Raw genomic sequence first — 23,782 nt, 5'->3', positions numbered from 1 at the left:
TAACACACCTTGTATATCGGGGTACTTCAGGAGTATGAGGAATCCATGTTTCAAAGTGGTAGCTACAGTTTCACCACCAGCAAAAAACAGGTTGTTAAGAGTCAGAATTAAATTCTTCATGTTGAATTCTGAGTCAGGATTATCCTTTTCCTGAAAACATAAAGAAATTATATATTCAGAGGTCCTTTATATACTGATGATCTCATATGTTCCTGCTTTTTAACCACTTGCCCTTCAGAAGATTTACCCCCCTTAATGATCAAGCCATTTTTTGCTATTCAGCACTGAGCTTTTTCAACTGGTAATTGCATGTTAATGCAATGCTGTACCAAATTGAAATTCTGCCCTTTATTTCACACAAATAGAGCTTTCTTTTGGTGGTATTTGATCACCTTTGGGTTGTTGTTTTTTTGTTTTTTTTTACTCTATAAACAAAAAAAGACCAAAAATGTTGAAAAACAAAAATGATATTTTCTAATTTCTGTCATAAAAATCCAATAAACTCAAATTTCACCATAAATTTAGGCCAAAATATATTTTGCTACATGTCTTTGGTAAAAAAAAAAATCACAATACATGTACATTAATTGGTTTGTGTTTATAGCGTTTAAAAACTATGGTATATATATATATATATATATATATATATATATATATATATATACACACTAGAATTTACGCAACTTTTACTTTCTGATCACATTTCCTGATTTCCTGAGGTGCTAAAATGCCAGGGCAGTACAATCCCCCCCCCCAAAAAAAATTACCTCTTTTTGGAAAGTAGACACCCCAAGGAATTTTCTGAGAGACATTTTGAGTCCATGGAATGTTTTATTTTTTGCCACACATTTTTGGAAAATGACAACTTTTTTTTTTTTTACTCAAAGTTGTCACTTAATCGATATATTGCTCATCCATACCATGGGTATATGTGGAATAACACCCCAAAACACATTCTGCTACTTTTCCTAAGTATGAGGATACCACATGTGAGAGACTTTGTGGCAGCTCAGCTAGGTACAGGCCCCCAAAATCAAATGACCACCTCCAGGCTTCAGGGCATATTTCCACCTCCAGGCCACAGGGCATATTTCCTCATATCGCTTCTACGCTGCCTATCACAGTTTTGGAAGCCTTAAAATACCAGAATCCCCCCCCCCCCAATGACTCCTTTTTGGAAAGTAGACACTCCAAGGAATTTGATATAACATTTTAAACATTTTTTCTTTTTTTTTATATATTATTTTTCTTTTTTTTTAATACTTTCATCAGAGTAGTGCAATGTTACCATACTTTCTGATTAATTTATTCCTGATTCTGATTTATAGATAAATGGGAACAAGATCTGTTCCCATTAAATCTACACCTCAGGCTAGATCCAAAATACCAGGGGCGTAGCAACAGGGATCTCAGGGGTTGCAATTGCAACCTAGCCCCATGCTGCAGGGGCCTGTACAACCCCCCCTGCAGGGTTGCCAACCAGTGGGCAGGTATAGTTTTACGTTTTAAATAATCTGACCTGCTAGTGCCATGGCACTACCACTGGCCACTGCTGCCCTCTACTGTCAACATTATTGGTTGCTAGGACCTCCTGGTATCCTAGCAACCAATCACATGCATTCACAGGCCCCTGGAAAAGGAGGAGGATATAATGTCCTCCTCTCTGCTCGGCATCCTACTGCCTCGCCTCCCAGTATCCAGCCTGCCAACAACGAAGCTCACTAGGGTAAGGAGGACCCGCTTGGACTGCTAAGGGGAAAGTGATGAAGGGGCACAGCGCTGACAGTGAGTGAGTGTGTGTGTGGGGTACTGTGGCAAGGAGAGAGGGTTTAGTCTGGTGCAGTCATGCCTCATGCTGTGTTGACTCTGGGGAACAGCTCTACAATAATCAAACAGAGACAGGAGGGGAGGGCAGTGTTAACAGGGGGGTGCTTTTCATGTAAGGTAAAAGAACCCTGTGCTGTGAGGAGGCTGACCTGACCCCCTTCTAGAAATACTTGTTATCTGGCTGTCTGATTTAAAGGGGAACTCTACATTCTCTGGGGTAAAAGAGAGCTCTGATGTGAGGGAGTCTCTGAATACCAAAGAGTCCACAAAGATCCCCCGTAAAAAAAGAGAAAACAGGTGGCACAAACACCTAGTGCATTATCCAAGGTTTATTGAAAAATAGAAAAGACGAAAACATACTCACAGACATAGCATGTACTCTAGTAGCTCTGAGGAAAGGGAATTGTCCCCGAAATGCGTCAGTTTCGACCACACTGACAGTTGGAACACCCTGTCCTCTGTTGCAGCCATCTCTATTGTCATACAAAGCTTTACATACATGCTATGTCTGTGAGTATGTTTTCGTCTTTTCTATTTTTCAGTAAACCTTGGATAATGCACTAGGTGTTTGCACCACCTGTTTGCTCTTTTTCCAGTTGTTGATTCCCCCATCTGAGGAGGGCTGCATCCCTGAAGCACTATCCATAGGCCACTCCTGTCCTGGTTCCCTTGGCCTCCTTTTGGAATTTGATTCCTGGAGCGCTGGAGAGTACACACTGTTATCCAGAAAGATCCTCAGCAGAGTTCCCCTTTATAGTGTATATAAAGAAGGACTCTTGGGGATCTCTTCGGACTGTGATGTAAGTGAGGACTTTTGTGCCATTTAAGTGATTTGGTAACCAGCCATGGACCACAATGATATGAAATGGTTCAGAATTTGGAATTTTTTTATTTGAATAACATAATGTACATTTTCCTCCTGCAGCTGCTGAATGCCAGCTGTAGGGAGAGGAGGAGAAGCTTTCTGGAAAATTGAGAGAATCAGTTCTTGTATATGCCGCCCCCGCCGCCCCTCCTGTCCAAGTGTAAAACAGCATGTCACATGGGCCCCCTGGACCATGGGCCAGGGTCACCATTGTGACCCCCTGATGCTACACTGGAGGTTTTGGCGATAAAAACACATCTCTACTATGGGATTTTACTGCCCCCAAACCACAAATGTAAACAAGCCCTTACTGTCCTCCTATAAGACTGCTTTCACACTGATGTTACCTATACCGCAGGTGCTTCGCAGTGGACCGGTGGCTTTCTTGCAAGTTAGCTGAGCTTTGCCATAGACTTCTTTTTTATCTTGTGGGTGTGGTGCATTTTCTGAAAGCACATCAAAACTCCTGCATTCAGGTGTTTTGGTGCGCTTTCAGAAAGTGCACCAAACCTGCAGGACATGATAAAAGTGCGCTTCCCTGGTTTGAGGTGGAGGGCCACATCAGAGGGCTCCGAGGGCGATATGTGTCCCATGGGCCACAGGCTGAGCACCCCTGGACTAAGGCCTGAGCAGCTGATATGTGTCAGTTTTCTGTTGGATTTTATGCCTTATGTTTAAATAAACTGCTATTTGTTGGAGGATCTTTACTGTGGTACCAAGTTACTAATCAAGTGATTACCATAACACATACTATCTGCAAAATAACTGTGCTTAATCCCTTGATAAATAGGGCAGATCACTCGGTATCCTGATTCTCACATCAAACCTTTTTACGCTGTGTGAGTACCTGCTGCATTTTGATGAGGAAGCAATCAATGTAATCTCTGGGCTCATTTGGGTCCAAGGACTCCTGGTTTATCTTCACTCTCTCGGCTACAAAATCATTCAGCTCCTCCAGCAGCGTTGTGATTTTCTGGTGAGGGCCAGGAATGTGGTTCATTATCATTGGAATCATGTCTTGTACCTGCAAATACATATTAGAAGTATGTTTCATTGTTTAGGGGAATGTGACGGCAATTCCATCTTATGCCATGTTGTTTTCTCATAAAGTAGTGTGCATTACACATCAGGGACCATTTGTTGTTGTTATCTGCATCTACAATCTTTCCTTCTCCCTCCCAGCGGTGTGAAATGCTCCAACAATGCTCAATGCTCAAGAGTTGGTTCTGGTCACCTCAGTGGATTGCTTTAAAAAAGTCCTAGATTATTTCTTGGATACACAGAATATAACTGGATATAACATTTTATAGGTAAAGTTGATCCATGGAATAACTGATTGCCTATCGGGAGATCAGGAAGGATTTTTTTTTCCCTGCAGGAGAAAACTGGATCATGCTTTGCTGGTTTTTTTTGCCTTCCTCTGGATCAACTGTGGGTGTAGGGTTATAACTTCTTTTTAACCTCCCTGGCGGTATGATTCTTTCCGATTTTTTGTGCTGAAAGCGATACCATTTTTTTGCATGGAAATATGTAGTTTTTTATTGTAGGCTGTAATTTTTAGGAATAACTCACTGAAATCTATACGAAGAAGAGTCTAGTAAACATCCCGGATATGATAAAATTTGAAACACGAAATCATAAATTATAATTTAATAAATAATCATAAAAAATAATAATATAATAATAATAAATTTAATTCAATAATATAATGAAACCAAAAACACTGAAATTTGAAATACAGAAGCAAATTCGCACATCGCTGAGCAAAGTCGCAAAATTGTTTTCAGTGTCTGATGACGAATTTCTCCACGAATCATTATCACTCAATTCTGCAAGTGGTTCTGATTTACTGTCGCTGTTCTCTAGCTGGTCTAAAACCGTTTTTGACCTAAAGGGGCGCTTTTTGGATGCCATGGACGTTTCTCAGTTTCCAGGCAGAAAGAACAGTAAAAATGCAGACAGGGGACAGGACAAAGCACTCTGGACAAAATGTATGTGAAATGGTTTAAAACAGCAATGTTTTACTATGTAATATTCGTTTACAAAAAAATGAAATTTTTAAAAAATTTTAAATTTGCCACCCATACTTTCCGACTTCACAGGGACCGGAACACGGAAGCCGGATGCCGGCATCGGCCAGAGGAGATGGCCGGGGGCGCTGCAGGGGACAAGGTAAGCACGGCAGGGACTCCCTGTGCAACGCTGCATGGTAAGCCCGAGTGTAGCTCGGGGTTACTGCTTTTGGTACTGAAATTTTACCCCGAGCTACACTTGGGAATACCGCCAGGGAGCTTAATGGTTGAACTGGATGGACTTTTGTCTTTTTTCATCCAGACTAACTATGTAACTATAAAGGTCTCTCACAATCAACATATTAATTTATTATTGCCGTGTAACCATGACTTTAAGATTAAAGTGGTTGTAAAGGCTCAAGGTTTTTTACTTTCAAGGTTTTTTACCTAAAAAACCTTCTATGTGCAGTAGCTCCCCCAGCCCCCTCAATACTTACCTTAGCCTCATCGCAATCCTGCAATGTGCACGACAGCCTCGGCTGTCTCAGGTCTCTGCCTCCTCATTGGCTGAGACAGCAAGCAGGAGCCATTGGCTCCTGCTGCTGTCAATCACAACCAGTCAGCCAAAGAGGAGAGAAAGGGGATGGGGCCAAGCCACAGCTCTGTTTGTGAATGGACACATGAAGCAGCGGATGCCCCCATCACAAGCTGCTTGCTGTGGGGGCACCCGACAGAAGGGAAGGGCCAGGAGAACTTGCAGGGGACCCAAAAAGAGGAGGATCTGGGATGCTTTGTGCAAAACCACTGCACACAGCAGGTAAGTATAGACATGTTTGTTATTTCCCCCCCCCAAAAAATGAAACTTTAGAATCAGTTTAATGTGAGGTTTATAATAGTATATACTAGAAAATAAAATACAATATAATGGTGGGCAGCACAGTGGCTAAGTGGTTATCACTTCCACCTAGCATTGGTTCGAGTCCCAGCCATGACACTACCTGCCTGGAGTTTGCATGTTCTCCCTGTGCCTGCGTGGATTTCCTCCAGGTACTTCATTTTCCTCCCACACTTCAAAGGCATGCTGGTAGGTTAATTGGCTTCTGTCTAAATTGTACCTACTATGTGTGAATGTGAGTTAAGACCTTAGATAGTAAGCTAATATATATGTAAAGCGCTGCGTAAATTGACAGCTCTTTAGAAGTACCTATTATTAATAAATAAAAATGTGATCACTTGGCAGGTGCTCAATTTAGTGTGGATGGAGGTATCCATTATGCTTAGTTTGTTCAGCCCATAGGCTGAAAAAAAACTTCAAACCTTTGTTTACATGGCCAGCTTTACAGCGAGAGATTGTAGCTTTAAGGAGGAACATGGAGTCTGCCGTTCTCCCATGCTGGCCCTTTGGCTTTGATACTTCCAGTCAAAAACCTAGAAAAGGCATGCAAATAAGGGGTTCAGACTCTGACTTTACTGATTTCCATTCTTGATCCAGGTCATTGGGATTACTGAAGTAAAAGGGCAACAAATATTCTAAAATAAAGTGTTATTGTTCCTTTCTGGTAATTCTTCATATAATTAAAGTTGAATTAATCTTTCTCACTGAACATTAATTATTTTAAATCCGTATGCTGCTAGCAGTAGTAAAGGGATTGGAAAGGTATATTATATATACTTGTTTTATATTTCTTCTAAGTACACCCTTCTGTCTGCATGCCTGAGTTAAGGGCAGATGGATTCTAGGAAGTAAATGCTACATTTGCCCTCACTGAAGATGGCCGTGGCTATAAATGCTAGGGATTTAAAGCATGGTGACATGGATGGGTGGGAGAGTTTGCTTTGAATATTAAAAATTAATTAGTGTTTTCAGTTTGTGGTGCTCAGATACAGTTTAGTTCCTCGTTAAAGAATGAAGGGTACTAATTAGTTTATAGCTATAACAACTGAATTTCTGTGGCTCTGTTCATCTGGTACCTGTCCCCAGGTGGAGCTCATGAGCTCAAATGTTTCGTAGAAGATTTTCAGCATTCTATGGAACTTGGCCTCGTCATACTGGAAGCGATTTCCAAACACGATTGAGCAGATTACATTGGATACAGCTTTGGTGATGAGAATAGCTGGGTCAAACTGGAGCTCTGGAATGAAATGTGGAAAATTGGAATAGCGCTTAGAATCATATTTTATTTATAATGTGTCTAAATATTCTATAGAGTTTATCTGCGGGATACACAGTAAAAATACATACAGCACTTTCTGTTACATTGTTGTCAGCCTGCTGTATATGCACTTTCAATTAGCCATTGGATTGCCCATTTCGTAAACCTGTCAGGCAGCTCAACACAGTGGTGTATTTAGGTTTCGTGCTGCCCTTGGCAACAAACAAAATCTGCTCCCCCCCCCCCCCCCCCCCCGGAGAGACCCTGACTCCGACCAACACCCTCCCTCCTCCCCAGCGAGAGAGAAGACACTCACCTTTACAGCTCTGGACATCCCCGGGAACAAGAGTCAGGCTCTGTATACACCATCAAGCAGCCCGCAGCCTCTCTCAGAGCCCGCACATGGCAATATTTAGTCACAGCCTACTTCCACCGGTGGCAAGTTTGTAGCCGTTTGGCTAAATTAGGCTTTAGTACTATCTATATATACGGGTAACATACCCTTACATTTTGGAAATCCTGTGCCTATCTACCTCAGTTTTGGGGAATTTTTGAACTCCTATTGGAGGAATATGTATACATGTGTTGTGGCATGCAAAAACAGTCTCATATATTTTTAAGGAACCGCACTACTTTCTCATTATTATAGCCCTCGATCCCCTCATGTTTTGCATTGTATTGGTATTGTTCTGTCACATGTTCTGTCCCCCTTTGTAATGTACAGCGCTGAGCGAACTATTGACGCTTTATAAATACTGTATAATAATAATAATAATTATTTGAGCAATTTTTGGAAACCCAGATTTGGGTCTATATATTCAAGTATACATAGACTGTGTCAACCAGTCCGGACTCTATACATTAGCCACCTGACTTCCCACCCCCATATTCACTTTTTCATCCAGACCTGATCTTACTTCAAGTGAGGAGGAGTCCCCTTGATCATTTGTATAGTAATATTTAAAGACTTTTTTACCCATATTTTAGTCTCATTCAGGTTTGCTGGTAGTTTGATATTTATGTCTCCTATTTATACACTTTTAGAATCACTTACTACTGTGGATACATTTCCATTTGGGGTGGTGACCCAGGAAGGCTATATATCCATCCTTTCATGATGGTCAAGTTTATGAGAAGGTAATGGAATAACATATATACCTGTCATGGGGTTGTTCTGTTATTGCATATGGTTAGTTCATATATCCCTTTTTTTGTTCCCTCTACTAAGATCCTTTCTTTTCTGGTTTTCCATTTCAGGAGGTCATTCTATTCAATGTGGTGGTCACCAAAATATTTCTTGAAGAATGTTCTCCCTATGCAGATACCGTATGGAAAATATGAAAACTCTTTGATCTAGTAGTTAGGAACTTCATTGCCTTATGTGGATTCCTGATTGCCGTATAACTATTGGATCTGGAGACGCCGAATGTTTTTAAATTTAGTGATTTTATTATGACTTGTTTACCATGTCTGTCTAACCTCAGTATGATCCATGTGATCGAATAAAACTTTTTTGTAATTACTAATTACATTACTCCGCTTGGATTTTCTAATAACCACTCTGTGTGAGCAGTATTGCACTTGTCATACTGATATTTTTTATGTTATGTATATCGGGTTTATAAATCCACACTAATTATTAGTAAGACGGAGATATCTATATGACACATATTTACGTGTCATATTAGGTGGCTATTCTCTTTTTATCTCTCAGATCCCACCTGGTCCCCATGTTGCGTGTGTCCCTTCTTCCATCCCTTCTTTTGGGGGACAGCGCTGCCCCCTTCAAAAATGCTTCTGGCCCTCTGAAAAATGCTGCCCTAGGCAAATGCCTTGTTTGCCTTGTGGCAATTACGCCCCTGCATTGACCTACTGATCTGAAATTTTAGCTGGTGTGCAGTGGGTGATGCAAAGTAATATTAGCCCTTTCAGGGGACGGCGCTGCCCCCCTTAAAAATGCTGCTGCCCCTCTGAAAAATGCCACCCTAGGCAAATGCCTTGTTTGCCTTGTTGGTAAATAATCCCCTGGCTCGACAGCCTATTGAAGGAGCATGAGGCTAAAAAGACTGCTCCTAATTGCAAAGGGTTAGCATTGTCAGCCTGCAAAAAGAAGTATTAACACTTCAGCTGGATCAGGTACCCTTAAAGTGTTACTAAACCCACAACAGTAAAATCAGTCTGTATATGAAGGAAATCATGCTTGTTATACTCACTGTGGAACCTAAGGGGTTAATTTTCCACATTGTGTAAAAAGACAGCTTGATCCTGTCTTCTCTGACCCTCCCCTTCTTCTACTGTCCCCAATCCATCTGTTGATAGTACAGAGGTCTAGGAGTCACAAGCTCAGTGTAGTGTGTATAGCTAGTTTTTTTTTTCCTTTGGTAAGGTGCATTTGATCACCACAGGGCCAATCAGCGCTGTCCAAACAGGGTCAGGGGTCATGCAGCCTCACAGGACAGTCAGAGGAGAATGAAAACTCCTTCTGCAAGATTAACCAGTGCTCTGCTGGACACTGATAGAAGTAACAAGACTGCTATATACTGCTGATGAGAAAAGGTATTTATCAGTTTATATTTACTACAATAACTGCTTTTCCCTGTTCTGTGTACTGTGGGAGACCAGATATAGTGAATGCAGCGTCCTGGGTTTAATGACACTTTAAAGGGATCCATCAGCCAATCAGGTGAGCAACATGGAAAAATGTTAATTCCAAAATGCTCTGATTATCTGTTGAGAGATGTAAAAGAGAGAGGGAAGAGGGAAATGCAGTCCCATTTTTTTTTTGGGGGGGGGTGATGTAGTGCCCTCTAGCCCCCTGACATTCTTTAAAACTTAATACATCGAGACATTAGATAATCTAACTATGATTTGCTTGTTACAATATATTACCTTTGTATGTTCTGATTTCCTCTACTAGACAGCCACATTCCTCCTCAATACGTTCTTCAATGCTGCGCTTTCCCAAACCGAAATTTCTCAGTGTTGTCAGAGAAAAGCGTCTAAGTTGTCTCCAACGATTGGCTTCACTAGCCATTAACCCTGAAAAATAATGAGGACCCACATATGTTTTTCCATTATAGCTGGGTACAAAAAAGCATAATCATCAGGTTCCTACTGGACAACTTCCAATTATTTCACATACTCTACAGATACAGGACATTCCAACATTAACGGACTGTTGTAAATAAAAAGAATACAATTTTATTATATATAATAAAGATATACTGCAGATACGTGGTCATCAAACCAGGGCTGGATCTAGCCTATCTGATCTGGGGTGCAGTAAAAAAAAAGTCAGGGGGTAAATGGCAACACTGTGTGTGTGAGTCTCTTACAGTTTGTCACACAGTGTCACAACCTGGGAAACACTAGTATGTATTAGGCTGTCAGTAGATTAAGGTGCTTAAACAGAACCTATGTCACCTTATATCTGATGTCCTTATCAGAGTCCCTCTTTACATCAGGAGCCCTCATCAGAGTTCCTCTTTACATCATGGCTACTCCACCTTAATCAGTGTTCCCGACAGAGTACCCTCTTACATCAGCTGCCCCCATCAGAGTGCCCCTTACATCACAGGTTCCCCATCAGAGTGCCCCCTTACATCAGGGTCTCTGAAAGAGTCCCCCTTACATCACTTTTCCCCATTAGAGTGTCCACTTACATCACTGTCCCCAATAGAGGCCCCCTTACATCACTTTTCCCCATCAGAGTGTCCCCTAACATCACTGTCCCCAATAGAGTCCCCCTTAGATCACTTTTCCCCATCAGAGTGTCCACTTACATCACTGTCCCCAATAGAGTCCCCCTTACATCACTTTTCCCCATCAGAGTGTCCACTTACATCACTGTCCCCAAAAGAGTCCCCCTTACATCACTTTTCCCCATCAGAGTGTCCCCTTACATCACTGTCCCCAATAGAGTCCCCCTTACATCACTTTTCCCCATTAGAGTGTCCACTTACATCACTGTCCCCAATAGAGTCCCCCTTACATCAGTTTTCCCCATCAGAGTGTCCCCTTACATCACTGTCCCCAATAGAGTCCCCTTTACATCACTTTTCCCCATCAGAGTGTCCACTTACATCACTGTCCCCAATAGAGTCCCCCTTACGTCACTTTTCCCCATTAGAGTGTCCACTTACATCACTGTCCCCAATAGAGTCCCCCCCTTACATCAGTTTTCCCCATCAGAGTGTCCCTTTACATCAGGGATCCCCATCAATGTGCTTCCCTACAGCAACTGTTAATGTAAGACTGGCACATGGATCAGTTGATGCACTCTAAGAGACCTGGGGATGCACAGCTAAAATCTAGTGGGGCACAGCGCACCCCCAGCCGCCCCCCCCAGATTTGGCCCTGCATCAAACTACAGCACATGGGCTACATCTGGCTCTCTGCAAGACTTTATCCAACCTGCTGCTAGGGTTAGTGGTATATCCTTTCTGTGCACATGAGGTCAGCCTATGGTCTCTTCTTCAATCAACTTCCCCTGCACTGCCCAGCTCAGGCTCCTCCCTGCTCCATTGTCATCATCCCAATCATTTGTTGAAAACAACCATTTATGTGCTTTCCCCAGTATTCACAGGAACGTCCTCTGACCAGGGGCAGACTGACCATTTGGAAACTCGGGCACTGCCCGAGGGCCCGAGGTCAGTAGGGGGCCCCATGAGATGCCCCTGGTACCTTTTTCATAAGATTTTTTGAGTTTGGGCAAGGACACAGGGGCCCCATGATCCCCTATTACCCAGGGGCCCCATGAGTTGTCAGTCCACCCCTGCCTCCGACCACAATCGCTCTGCATCCCGCCTCCTGCCCAGGGAGTGGAGGAGCATTGATGTAATGAGGGACTTTGATGCCAAGATTCTCAAAGATTAGTGTGAAGACCGTACTTTATACAGGAGCCTTGATGAGGCAGTGCGGCTTCCACATATATTTATATACACATATATATATATATATATGCACGTATTCAGAGAGTAGTGGTTACTGAATTATACTCTCAATGGTCTAGGGTTGTCAGGTTCAGTGTTGGGACCCTTACTTTGTAATATATTTATAAACGATATTGGGTCTAGAATTAAAAATCCCATTTCAGTCTTTGCAGATGACACCAAGCTGTGCAGTGGAATAACGTCCTTACAGGATGTCTCCAATTTACAAGCCGACCTCAATGCACTGTTTAATTTGGCAACTATGTGGCAAATGAGGTTTAATGTTGGTAAATGTAAGGTTCTGCACTTGGGGGCTAAGAATATGCATGTATCATACATACTAGGGGGGGTACAACTGGGGGAATCAATGGTGGAGAAGGATCTGGGGGTTCTGGTAGATCACAAGCTTACTAATGGCAGCAATGCCAAGCTGCGGGTTCTAAAGCGAGCAAAATCCTCTCTTGTATTAAAGAGGTATAGACTCCAGAGAGAGAGATATCATTTCCCCCGGTACAAATCATTAGTAAGACCTCATCTGGAATATGCAGTTCAGTTTTGGGCACCAATTCACAAAAAGAACATTGGGGAACTGGAGAAAGTACAGAGAAGGGCAACCAAACTGATAAGAGGCATGGAGGAGATCAGCTATGAGGAAAGATTAGAGGAACTGAATGTATTCTCTCTTGAAAAGGGGAGATTAAGAGGGGATATGATCACCATGTATAATACATAAGGGGTGATATGATCACCATGTATAATACATAAGGGGGGATATGATCTACATGTATAATACATAAGGGGGGATATGATCTCCATGTATAATACATAAGGGGGGATATGATCTCCATGTATAATACATAAGGGGGGGATATGATCTACATGTATAATACATAAGGGGGGATATGATCTACATGTATAATACATAAGGGGGATATGATCACCATGTATAATACATAAGGGGGGGATATGATCTCCATGTATAATACATAAGGGGGGATATGATCTCCATGTACAATACATAAGGGGGGATATGATCTCCATGTATAATACATAAGGGGGGGATACGATCACCATGTATAATACATAAGGGGAATATGATCTCCATGTATAATACATAAGGGGGGATATGATCTCCATGTAAACATAAGGGGGGATATGATCTCCATGTATAATACATAAGGGGGATATGATCACCATGTATAATACATAAGGGGGGGATACGATCACCATGTATAATACATAAGGGGAATATGATCTCCATGTATAATACATAAGGGGGGATATGATCTCCATGTAAACATAAGGGGGGATATGATCTCCATGTATAATACATAAGGGGGATATGATCACCATGTATAATACATAAGGGGGGATATGATCACCATGTATAATACATGAGGGGGGGATATGATCACCATGTATAATACATAAGGGGGGATATGATCACCATGTATAATACATAAGGGGGGGATATGATCTCCATGTATAATACACAAGGGGGGGATATGATCACCATGTATAATACATAAGGGGGATATGATCTCTATGTATAATACATAAGGGGGGATATGATCTCCATGTATAATACATAAGGGGGGATATGATCTCCATGTATAATACATAAGGGGGGATATGATCACCATGTATAATACATAAGGGGGGATATGATCTCCATGTATAATACATAAGGAGGATATGATCTCCATGTATAATACATAAGGGGGGGGGGGATATGATCTCCACGTATAATACATAAGGGGGGATATGATCACCATGTATAATACATAAGGGGGGATATGATCTCCATGTATAATACATAAGGGGGGATATGAGCTCCATGTATAATACATAAGGGGGGGGGGGGATATGATCTCCATGTATAATACATAAGGGGGATATGATCTTCATGTATAATACATAAGGGGGGGTATGATCTCCATGTATAATACATAAGGGGGGATATGATCTCCATGTATAATACATAAGGGGGGATATGATCTCCATGTATAATACATAAGGGGGGATACGATCACCATGTATAATACATAAGGGGGGATATGATCACCATGTATAATACATAAGGGGGGATATGATCTCCATGTATAATACATAAAGGGGGATATGATCACCATGTATAATACATAAGGGGGGATATGATCTCCATGTATAATACATAAGGGGGGATATGATCTCCATGTATAATACATAAGGGGGGATATGATCTCCATGTATAATTCATAAGGGGGATATGATCTCTATGTATAATACATAAGGGGGGATATGATCTCCATGTATAATACATAAGGGGGGATATGATCTCTATGTATAATACATAAGGGGGATATGATCTCCATGTATAATACATAAGGGGGGATATGGTCTCCATGTATAATACATAAGGGGGGATATGGTCTCCATGTATAATACATAAGGGGGGATATGATCACCATGTATAATTCATAAGGGGGATATGATCTCCATGTATAATACATAAGGGGGGATATGATCTCCATGTATAATACATAAGGGGGGATATGGTCTCCATGTATAATACATAAGGGGGATATGATCTCCATGTATAATACATAAGGGGGGATATGATCTCCATGTATAATACATAAGGGGGGATACGATCACCATGTATAATACATAAGGGGGGATATGATCACCATGTATAATACATAAGGGGGGATATGATCTCCATGTATAATACATAAAGGGGGATATGATCACCATGTATAATACATAAGGGGGGATATGATCTCCATGTATAATACATAAGGGGGGATATGATCTCCATGTATAATACATAAGGGGGGATATGATCTCCATGTATAATTCATAAGGGGGATATGATCTCTATGTATAATACATAAGGGGGGATATGATCTCCATGTATAATACATAAGGGGGGATATGATCTCTATGTATAATACATAAGGGGGATATGATCTCCATGTATAATACATAAGGGGGGATATGGTCTCCATGTATAATACATAAGGGGGGATATGGTCTCCATGTATAATACATAAGGGGGGATATGATCACCATGTATAATTCATAAGGGGGATATGATCTCCATGTATAATACATAAGGGGGGATATGATCTCCATGTATAATACATAAGGGGGGATATGGTCTCCATGTATAATACATAAGGGGGATATGATCTCCATGTATAATACATAAGGGGGGATATGATCACCATGTATAATACATCAGTGGTCCATATAGTGAACTCGGTGTAGAGTTATTCACCCTGAGGTCATCACAGAGGACAAGGGGGCAATCTTTACATCTGGATGAAAAGAGATTTAATCTCCAAACACGGAAAGGTTTCTTCACAGTGAGAGCTGTGAAAATGTGGAATAGACTCCCTCAAGAGTTGGTTCTGTCCAGCTCAGTGGATTGCTATAAAAAAGTCCTGGATTCTTTCTTAGATACACAGAACATAACTGGATACTAACATTTATAGGTAAAGTCGATCCAGGGAATATTCGATTGCCTCTTCGGGGATCAGGAAGGAATTTTTTTCCCTTCAGGAGCAAATAGGATCATGCTTTGCTGGGTTTTTTGCCTTCCTCTGGATCAACTGTGAGTATATGATTACACCATTTTTTTTTATGGTTGCACTGGATGGACTTTTGTCTTTTTTCAGCCAGACTATGTAACTATATGTAACTGTATGTAACTACGTAATTTACAAATATTGTGCAAACAAGACCTCTGTTCTGAATGAAAATTGTTAATGCCATTGTGGTTTTTTTTGCCACAGGCTAGCTGGTAAGTGTGACAGGAAGTTTGTTTGGATTCTGTTGGGCACCCTGATGTAGGGGGGACTCTGATGGGGATTTTTTTGACCTACTAATATAAAATATATTATATGGCCCTCGTACGGAAGAGGTTGGAGAGCCCTGCTGTGGATCACAAGAACTTCAACTGACTTTGTCATTGAACATGATTAGCAGGTTTTTTTCACACTGTATAGATGTAGACTGCTAAAATTTAGTTATCTTTACTAAATTCTTATAGTTTTCTATCCCCAGCAGACTGTAAGTGCTTTCTATAATTCATTCATTTCAATTTCCAAGAAAAGTTGAGTTAACAAAAAAATTCCCATTATTTTCTAACCATTGGGTATGCAGGAATGGATGGAGTCACATGACCACCAATTCTGAAACTATGCATATCAGATAGCTAATGGGTGCTGACGGGGGATATACATATATTAGTACTAGGGCTTGTTAGTGCATAAAATGTAATTGTGAGTGACAACGTTTTTAAATATTTTTTATGGTTTGCATGTTGTGATGTATGAGTACCCTAAACGTCTGTTATGTAGTTTTTTTCTGGTACTAACCATCAGATATGATCATTTAAATACACTACTATTACTTAGTGACAGAGGACACTTTACTGTTTCTGTATGTTTTTAGCCTTGGAAGGCTTTGTCTACAACTAACAGCCCTACGGCCTTGTAAGATCTTCTTGATGATCCATCTACTTTGTACAAATTTAGGCTACTAACTTGCAATATTCTGACAGACCTGACCACTAAACATGGCTATAAGTCATTTCTAATAATCTCTTTATAGACACTGGACACCATAGTGTGTTTTCTTTTACCATATCCTTGGAAGACTCGATCTACTGTTGGCTGTCTTCCTCGTCCTGTAAAGTCTTCTCCATGATCCACCAGTGCCTCCTTCACTGCATCATAGCCACAAAACACAACCACAGGGCGCGGCCCAAAGTAGAAGGTGTAAACAGATCCATATTGCTTACCCAGCTGTGTACAGAAGACATCAAACATTGGAAAAGTTTAATATATGTGTTTTTTCTATAGTAACTGCAAGACACACACATTATCACATTCATAAAAACACACACCAACATACCTCCCAACTTTTGAACTTCAGAATGAGGGGCGCTTGAGGAAGGAAGTGACCTGCAGCATGCGTAACGCGCCGTGTCAAAAATGGGTGTGGCTTAACAGTGGGAGGGGCCTTATGGGCTTCCTTGTACCTATAAAATATGCTTTGATTGCTATGCCACAAGCAAGAGTCTTACGGACACAAACCCCAGAACAATCATTAAAAAAAAGAATAAAAAGCTTCCATTACAAATGGTTTTGCACAAACTGTGGGAAAGTACGTTACACAAAGTGTGGAAGGATAAAGGAGTGCATTATGCACAGAGGGCAGGATTCAGGAGTGCATTATGTACAGAGTGCAGGATTCAGGAGTGCATTATGCACAGAGTGCAGGATTCAGGAGTGCATTATGCACATAGGGCAGGATTCAGGAGTGCATTATGCACAGAGTGCAGGATTCAGGAGTGCATTATGCACAGAGTGCAGGATTCAGGAGTGCATTATGCACAGAGTGCAGGATTCAGGAGTGCATTATGCACAGAGTGCAGGATTCAGGAGTGCATTATGCACAGAGTGCAGGATTCAGGAATGCATTATGCACAGAGTGCGAAGTTCAGGAATGCGCTTCATACAGAGTGCAAGATTCAGGAGTGCGTTACGTACAGAGTGCAAAATTGAACACCCTTGCTATAGGTGTAGTCCATTTACATACCTCATAAAATCTAATTGAAAAGCTCCCAGAGATGGCATAATCCCTTCCTGCCTTGTTGCTAGACTGTTGCTAAGACACGTTTAGCTGTTACTGTTCACATGCATCATCACAGGAGCAAGCTTTCAAACACCAACCAAGAGCTATTGCATCAGGGGAGAGAAAGTGTATGTGAGGGGGTTTTAATCAGAGAAAGAGCTCACTCCTGTGATGGTGGAGTTGAAAAATAACAGTTGGGAGTGTCTTGGCGATGTCTTAGCAACAAGGCAGGATGAGGAGATGCCATCTCTTTGAGTTTTTTAGTTTAGACTTCATGAGGCATGTACATGGCCTACACCTATTGCCTATTAACTAACTTCTGAACCTTTTTTATTATTTTATAACAAATAACAAATTCACATTTTTTTGCAGGTAAAAAAATGTGCATTTACTATTTTTTTTCTGTAACAGCCTGCAGAGCATTGCACTCTCGAACAGCAGATCACAGGTGCAATGCAAGGCTCCTGCAGACTGTCAGTGTAAGCTATCTGCTGGTACCTCGTACGAGAAGGCAGTTACGCACTGACAGGAAGAATCAATGAACTACCTAGAGCACTCAACTGCGTCCTGGTAGTTCATTGAGAACTACAAGCCGATAGCCGCAGAGTTCTGTGAATGAATGACGCAATGTGTAGGCGGTGCTCTTTTTAAATAGTGACAGCGGGTGATGGGAGACGATTCCTGGCCTGCTGTCACAGGGAGGAGCTGGGGAGCAGCTGCAGGAATGAGAACATGTTACATGTTCAACCCTAAAATGGGTGGAACATGTATCAAGTTCCCAAAGGTGAACTTACTCTTTAAACATCAATAGTAGCATTACTTTCTCCCTTACAACATTGATGGTCATTGGCTAAGCTGTTAATCCCGGTTTGCACTAGTGGTCATTCACAGTGCTACCTAACTCCCCGTGGTGGTGCTCAAATGTAATATTACTTAACCCCCCCCCAACCTCCCCCCATTGGCGGCCAGAGGAAGAGTTGTTTTGCAAAAGGAACCAACAGGTGGCTGGCCAAGCCCAGGACATGGCGGGGTGCACACAGAGAGCCACATGTGGACCTTCTTCTACAGTGTAGATGAAAGGAGGAGGAAGGAAATAGGGATAGAAAAATATAAGTAGGTTAAACTTCAGCTTTAAAATAGAGAAAAGGTTAAAACTATCCATGTTTTTGCCTCCCCACTGCTCTTATACTTGCTGCACACAGTTTGTAAGAAATCTCAAAGGAAATACCTTTTCTAATATTCTGTTTGAGTGTCATAGGTAGTTCCATTGAAATTTCTTACAACGTGTGTGCGGCAAATATAAAAGCAATGGATAGGCAATAGTTAAAGTGGAACTTTACCTAAAAGGGGAAGTTTTGCATTTCCGCCTCCCCCTCTTTTATTTTTTGGGGGGGAGCAGGTACCTAGTTTTGGTATATACCTGTTCCCACTTCTGCCTCTTTGCTCACAGCCTTCTGGAACATGTCACAGGTCCCAGAAGGCTGCAGGACCATCATGAAGCACAGCCTGGCTCACACATGTACAATGAGAAGCCAGCTGTGAAGCCACAAGGAGTCACAGCCGGCTTACCTTAGTAAACATGCTGGCGGCAGGGATCCGAAGACCAGCAAAGAGGTAAGTGTACTTTTATTAAAAGTCAACAGCAGCAGTATTTGTAGCTGCTGACTTTTAAGTTTTTGAAGGAGACTGAAGCACCTCTTTAACCACTTTCTGGCTTCCTACCACAGATATACTCCCCCGCACCAGACAATGTATATGCACATGATGCAGGCCCTCTGGTTATGGAGTACGCACCCGCCAGCCTGGGTAAGTTGATATTCCCTACCGCATATGCTGACTAGCTGGTGCCGGCCAATGATTTATGGCTGGAACCCACTGATCAGCTCAGCAAATGACAGAAGGACAACAACACAGGGATCTCTAAAGACAGGGAGTAAAAACCAGGGCATTGCTTATTAAAAACAGCACACAGTACACACATTGCACATTGTTAGGCACACACTTAACCCTTTGATTGCCCTTGTCAACCCCTTTCCAGCCAGTATCATTAGTACAATGACAGTGTATCACTGATCACTGTATAAGTGTCACTTGTGATGTCAGTGTCATTTAGTCAGTTTTCATCCAGTGTCAGTTAGTGTCAGATTGCCTGCTGTACTATATCAGTCCCACTATAAGTAACTGATTACTGCAATTACTAGTATTGAAAACATTTTTAAAAATTAATAAAAATGACATTGAGTGATTTCTAAGTTTGTTGTACATTATTCTGGGAGCATTACAATATTTTACCATGTGATTAATGAATGTACTCTCATTGCCAGTTGGGAATTGGCCTTGAATTGCTATCTGTTTTCCTTAATATTACTTCCACTGGCTCAAATGTTTTACATTTTTTTGTATGACTTCATCTTTCTTAATAAACTTTAATGTGACAAAAGAAAAAAAAATTCAGTATCTATACCATTGTTTGTAGATGCTATAACTTTCACACAAACCAATCAATATACACCTATTGGGATTTTTTTTACCAAAAACATGTAGCAGAATACATTTTGGCCTAAATGTATGAAGAAATTTGATTTTTTAAATGTTTTTATTGGACATGTGTTATAGGAGAAAGTAAAAAATATTGTGTTCAAATACCACCAAAAGCAAGTTCTATTTGTGTGAACAAAATGCTGAAAATTTATTTGGCGTACAGTGTTGCCATGACCATGCATTTGCCAGTTAAAGTCGCTCAGTGCTGAATAACAAAAAAATGGCCTGGTCGCCAGGGGAGTAAATCTTCCAAAGGTGGAGCGGTTAACCTGACTACAGCAAAGTAAGATCTGCCCATGCCCCCTTTCACCATTGTGAGGAGAATGAATCACCAACTGAAAGCTCCTGAGAAGCCAACAATTCCATGAAAGTTGACCTCTGGAGCCCTCTGCCACTCACATTAGTTTATCCCAGGAACCACAACAACACTAAAGGACACCATAGTATTTGGGTACAATGTTACATGACTGCGCAATTGCCAGTTAAAGTAACACAGTGATGAATAGCAAAAAATGGCCTTGTCATGAAGGGTGTAAAACCTTCTGGAGCTCAAGCAGTTAAGACCTGGGTTAGTCAAGCTTTTTCCTCTACTGCAGTGTTTTTCAACCTTTTTTGTGCAAAGGCACACTTTTTTCATGAAAAAAATCACGAGGCACACCACCATTAGAAAATGTTAAAAAAAATTACCTCTGTGCCTATATTGACTATATATAAAGTAATTCTCTTGAATAGTAATCAAACACAAAGAAATTATTTTATAATTATTTCATCCCCCCATATAGTATTTCATCCCTCATACAGTAATTCATCCCTCATATAGTAATTCATCCCCCATATAGTATTTCATCCCTCATATAGTATTTCATCCCCCCATATAGTATTTCATCCCTCATATAGTAATTCATCCCCCCATATAGTATTTCATCCCCCCATATAGTATTTCATCCCCCCATATAGTATTTCATCCCTCATATAGTAATTCATCCCCCATATAGTATTTCATCCCCCCATATAGTATTTCATCCCCCCATATAGTAATTCATCCCCCCATATAGTATTTCATCCCCCCATATAGTATTTCATCCCCCCATATAGTATTTCATCCCTCATATAGTAATTCATCCCTGATATAGTAATTCATCCCCCATATAGTATTTCATCCCCCCATATAGTATTTCATCCCTCATAAAGTAATTCATCCCTCATATAGTATTTCATCCCCCACAGTACTATTCCCCCCCCCCCCCTTCTAGTAAGCCAAGTCCCCCGTGTCAATTCACTTACCTTTTGCGTTCCTCTCGCTGTCTTCCCGCGCCGTTCGGGTCTTCAGGGCGGACTGTGAGAGGAGCCTAGCTCCCCTCCCCTCACGTTCGGCACGCTGCCCCGCCTACACACATCCTGACAGCCACATCCGCAAGCCGGATTAAAAGGTCCGCGCGGACTTTTGGGGCTGCCAACCGAGAGGAGGCAGGGGAGCGGCCGACCGAGAGGAGGGAGGGGAGCAGGCGCCCGGCACACAGAAGAGCCGCATTAGACTGGGTAAAGAGCCGCATGTGGCTCGCGAGCCGCGGCTTGCCGACCACTGAATCATTAGATTCTAATGATTGGTCTATTTGTGAGCCGAAGCCACATGTTACAGATGAAATTGGAATTTTTCCCACGGCACACCAGACAATATCTCACGGCACACTAGTGTGCCGCGGCACAGTGGTTGAAAAACGCTGCTCTACTGCAAGGTAAGCTGAAAGGTTCTTCAATACACGCACACTTTGTAAATACACTGTACTTTCCTTTAACCACTTGCCGTCCGCCTGCTGTTTATAAACGGCAGGGCGGTGGCAGTCCAGGGGGGGTTGCCGTTCCTAAACGTCACCCGCCTTTTCTAGCTGTGCGCGCTCCCTGGGAGCGCGCACCACCGCGATCCAGTGTCCGCTGTGTCCTCTGGACACAGTGAAACACCGATCGTCGGACGGGACCTCTGTACGAGGTCCGGGTCATGTGATCACTGATTGGCGAATCAGTGATCACATGCAAAGTAGTAAGCAAGATGTCACTTGTGACATCATTGCTTACTACGTGTGAAATCTGTGCATGATCACAGAGGTCACATGGTACAAGGCTATTCACAACAGCCTTGTACCATGTGACAAGCTGTGACCAATCACAGCTCACTCAGTACTTCTCAATGACTGCAAGAATGCAGACAGAGAGAAAGAGAAATGATTGCTTTTACATCCTATATGGGTGTAAAAGCAATCAGTGTAAAAAAAAAAAAAAAATCTTCATCACCCCCCACAAGGGTGACAGTATGTAAAAAAAATAAAATAAAAAAATAAAATAAAAATGTAAAAAAAAAATGTTTAAAAATTATAATTTTTGGTTATAAATTAATTTGGATTTTTTTTTTTTACTAAAAAAAAAACGGAATAAATTTTGGCCAAGATTTATGATGAAATATTATTTATTTGCAAAGTTTTATTTAAAAAAACACTTTTTTTTCAAAATTTTTGGACTTTTTCATTTACATAGTAAAAAAAATAAAAATCCCAGCGGTGAATAAATACCACCAAAATAAAGCTTTATCTGTCTCAAAAAAATGGTAAAAATTCATATGGGTAGTGTTGCATGACCGCGCAATTGTCATTCAAAGTGTGATAGCGCTGAAAGCTGAAAATTGCCCTGGACAGGAAGGGGGTAAAAGTGTCTGGACAGGAAGTGGTTAAATAGTAAAACCGACTAACCTCCATGAGAGTGTTTGCCATGTCTCCATTCCTGACTTGTAGAAGGTTCCCAATCAGCGGGAGGGGGGTAGGACCTGGTGGAAGTTGTTGCCTCCTAGACACCTGATTCCAGATAAAATACAGAATTATTAGACAAAGCAGAGCAGTGAGGAGAAGAGTTCCACATTCTGAAGCCTCCATGTTTGTTAGTAAAAGATTTCATAAGGGATTTAACTGCAGCTTCTGTGTTTACATGGACTTCATCCAAGAGGCCAGAACTTCGAGCTCTTTGAATCCTGCAGCGCTCGCTGATTGGCTGTTTTCCACTTGCAAGAGCTGACAAAGAATAGGAGGAAGGGGCCAGGGCTGGGTACTGTCTAGGAAAGCAAATTAATGATATTAAATAATTAAACTGCGCAAATACCCCTCCCTGATCGTGTACGAAGCAGCAAACACACCAAGAGGATATCCCCTCTAAATCACAAATCAAACAAAAAGCTTGTGTTGCGATTCTGTTCTACACACTTTATAAGGACTTTTTTTATCTATTTTCATTTAGATTATCTATTTTGTGGCAATGGTTCAATTTTGAGCACTTTTTCGTTTATCCTTTATTGGACACACATTATTTGTACATTATTTATGAATTTTCTTGATGTATTCAAATTTCACTTAGCGCAACACAAGCTTTTTGTTTGATTTAAAAAAGCAAATTGCAATTTACAAATGTCATTCTGGCAGTTACATGGATGCAGCTAAAAACTGAATAAAATATAAACGCTAAAAACTATATAAAATGATAACTGGGTGGGGAGGTTTTTTTTTTTTTGTGTGTGTGTGAGTTTTGTGTTTCCTTTTTTGTGAAGTCCTGCGTTGCGAGAATTGTATGTACAGTTTGTTGGTATTTGTTGAGAAAAAATAAAAAAATAAATGAAATAAAAAAAAAAAAACTGAACAAAAAGGTTGTTAAGGGATCCATGTACACTGCAGCTGATAAACTCATGTTCAGGAGCTTTTCTGCGTTTTTTTTAGCAGCCCCTGAACTCTCCCTAATGTTTTCCTATGTGTCCATGTACACATCGTCATTTACAGTCGTTTACAGGCAGTT

General features: G+C 41.2%; 1 protein-coding gene across 2 annotated transcripts in view; it reads right to left on the bottom strand.

Moving 5' to 3' along the window:
- LOC149445151 (cytochrome P450 2G1-like) overlaps positions 1 to 22,939 on the bottom strand; it is a 35,469-nt gene extending 12,530 nt beyond the window's left edge. Inside the window, exons 1-6 of one of the 2 annotated variants that reach the window (XM_089654215.1) lie at positions 22,696 to 22,939; positions 16,419 to 16,581; positions 9,747 to 9,896; positions 6,676 to 6,836; positions 3,540 to 3,716; positions 9 to 150 (exon numbers count right to left, since the gene is read on the bottom strand). In XM_089654215.1, coding sequence (XP_089510341.1) covers positions 9 to 150; positions 3,540 to 3,716; positions 6,676 to 6,836; positions 9,747 to 9,896; positions 16,419 to 16,581; positions 22,696 to 22,875 — 973 coding nt within the window. In that variant the 5' untranslated portion in view covers positions 22,876 to 22,939. The remainder of the gene's footprint in view (positions 1 to 8; positions 151 to 3,539; positions 3,717 to 6,675; positions 6,837 to 9,746; positions 9,897 to 16,418; positions 16,582 to 22,695) is intronic. The other variant, XM_089654214.1, reaches the window with a different exon arrangement.
- Between the last annotated feature and the right edge of the window lie 843 nt (positions 22,940 to 23,782).

The sequence above is a fragment of the Staurois parvus genome, unplaced genomic scaffold, assembly GCF_062004578.1.
Source record: "Staurois parvus isolate SC_StPar_1 unplaced genomic scaffold, SC_StPar_1.0 ptg000746l, whole genome shotgun sequence".
Lineage (NCBI taxonomy): Eukaryota > Metazoa > Chordata > Amphibia > Anura > Ranidae > Staurois > Staurois parvus.
This window is presented reverse-complemented; position numbering and strand designations above follow the sequence as displayed.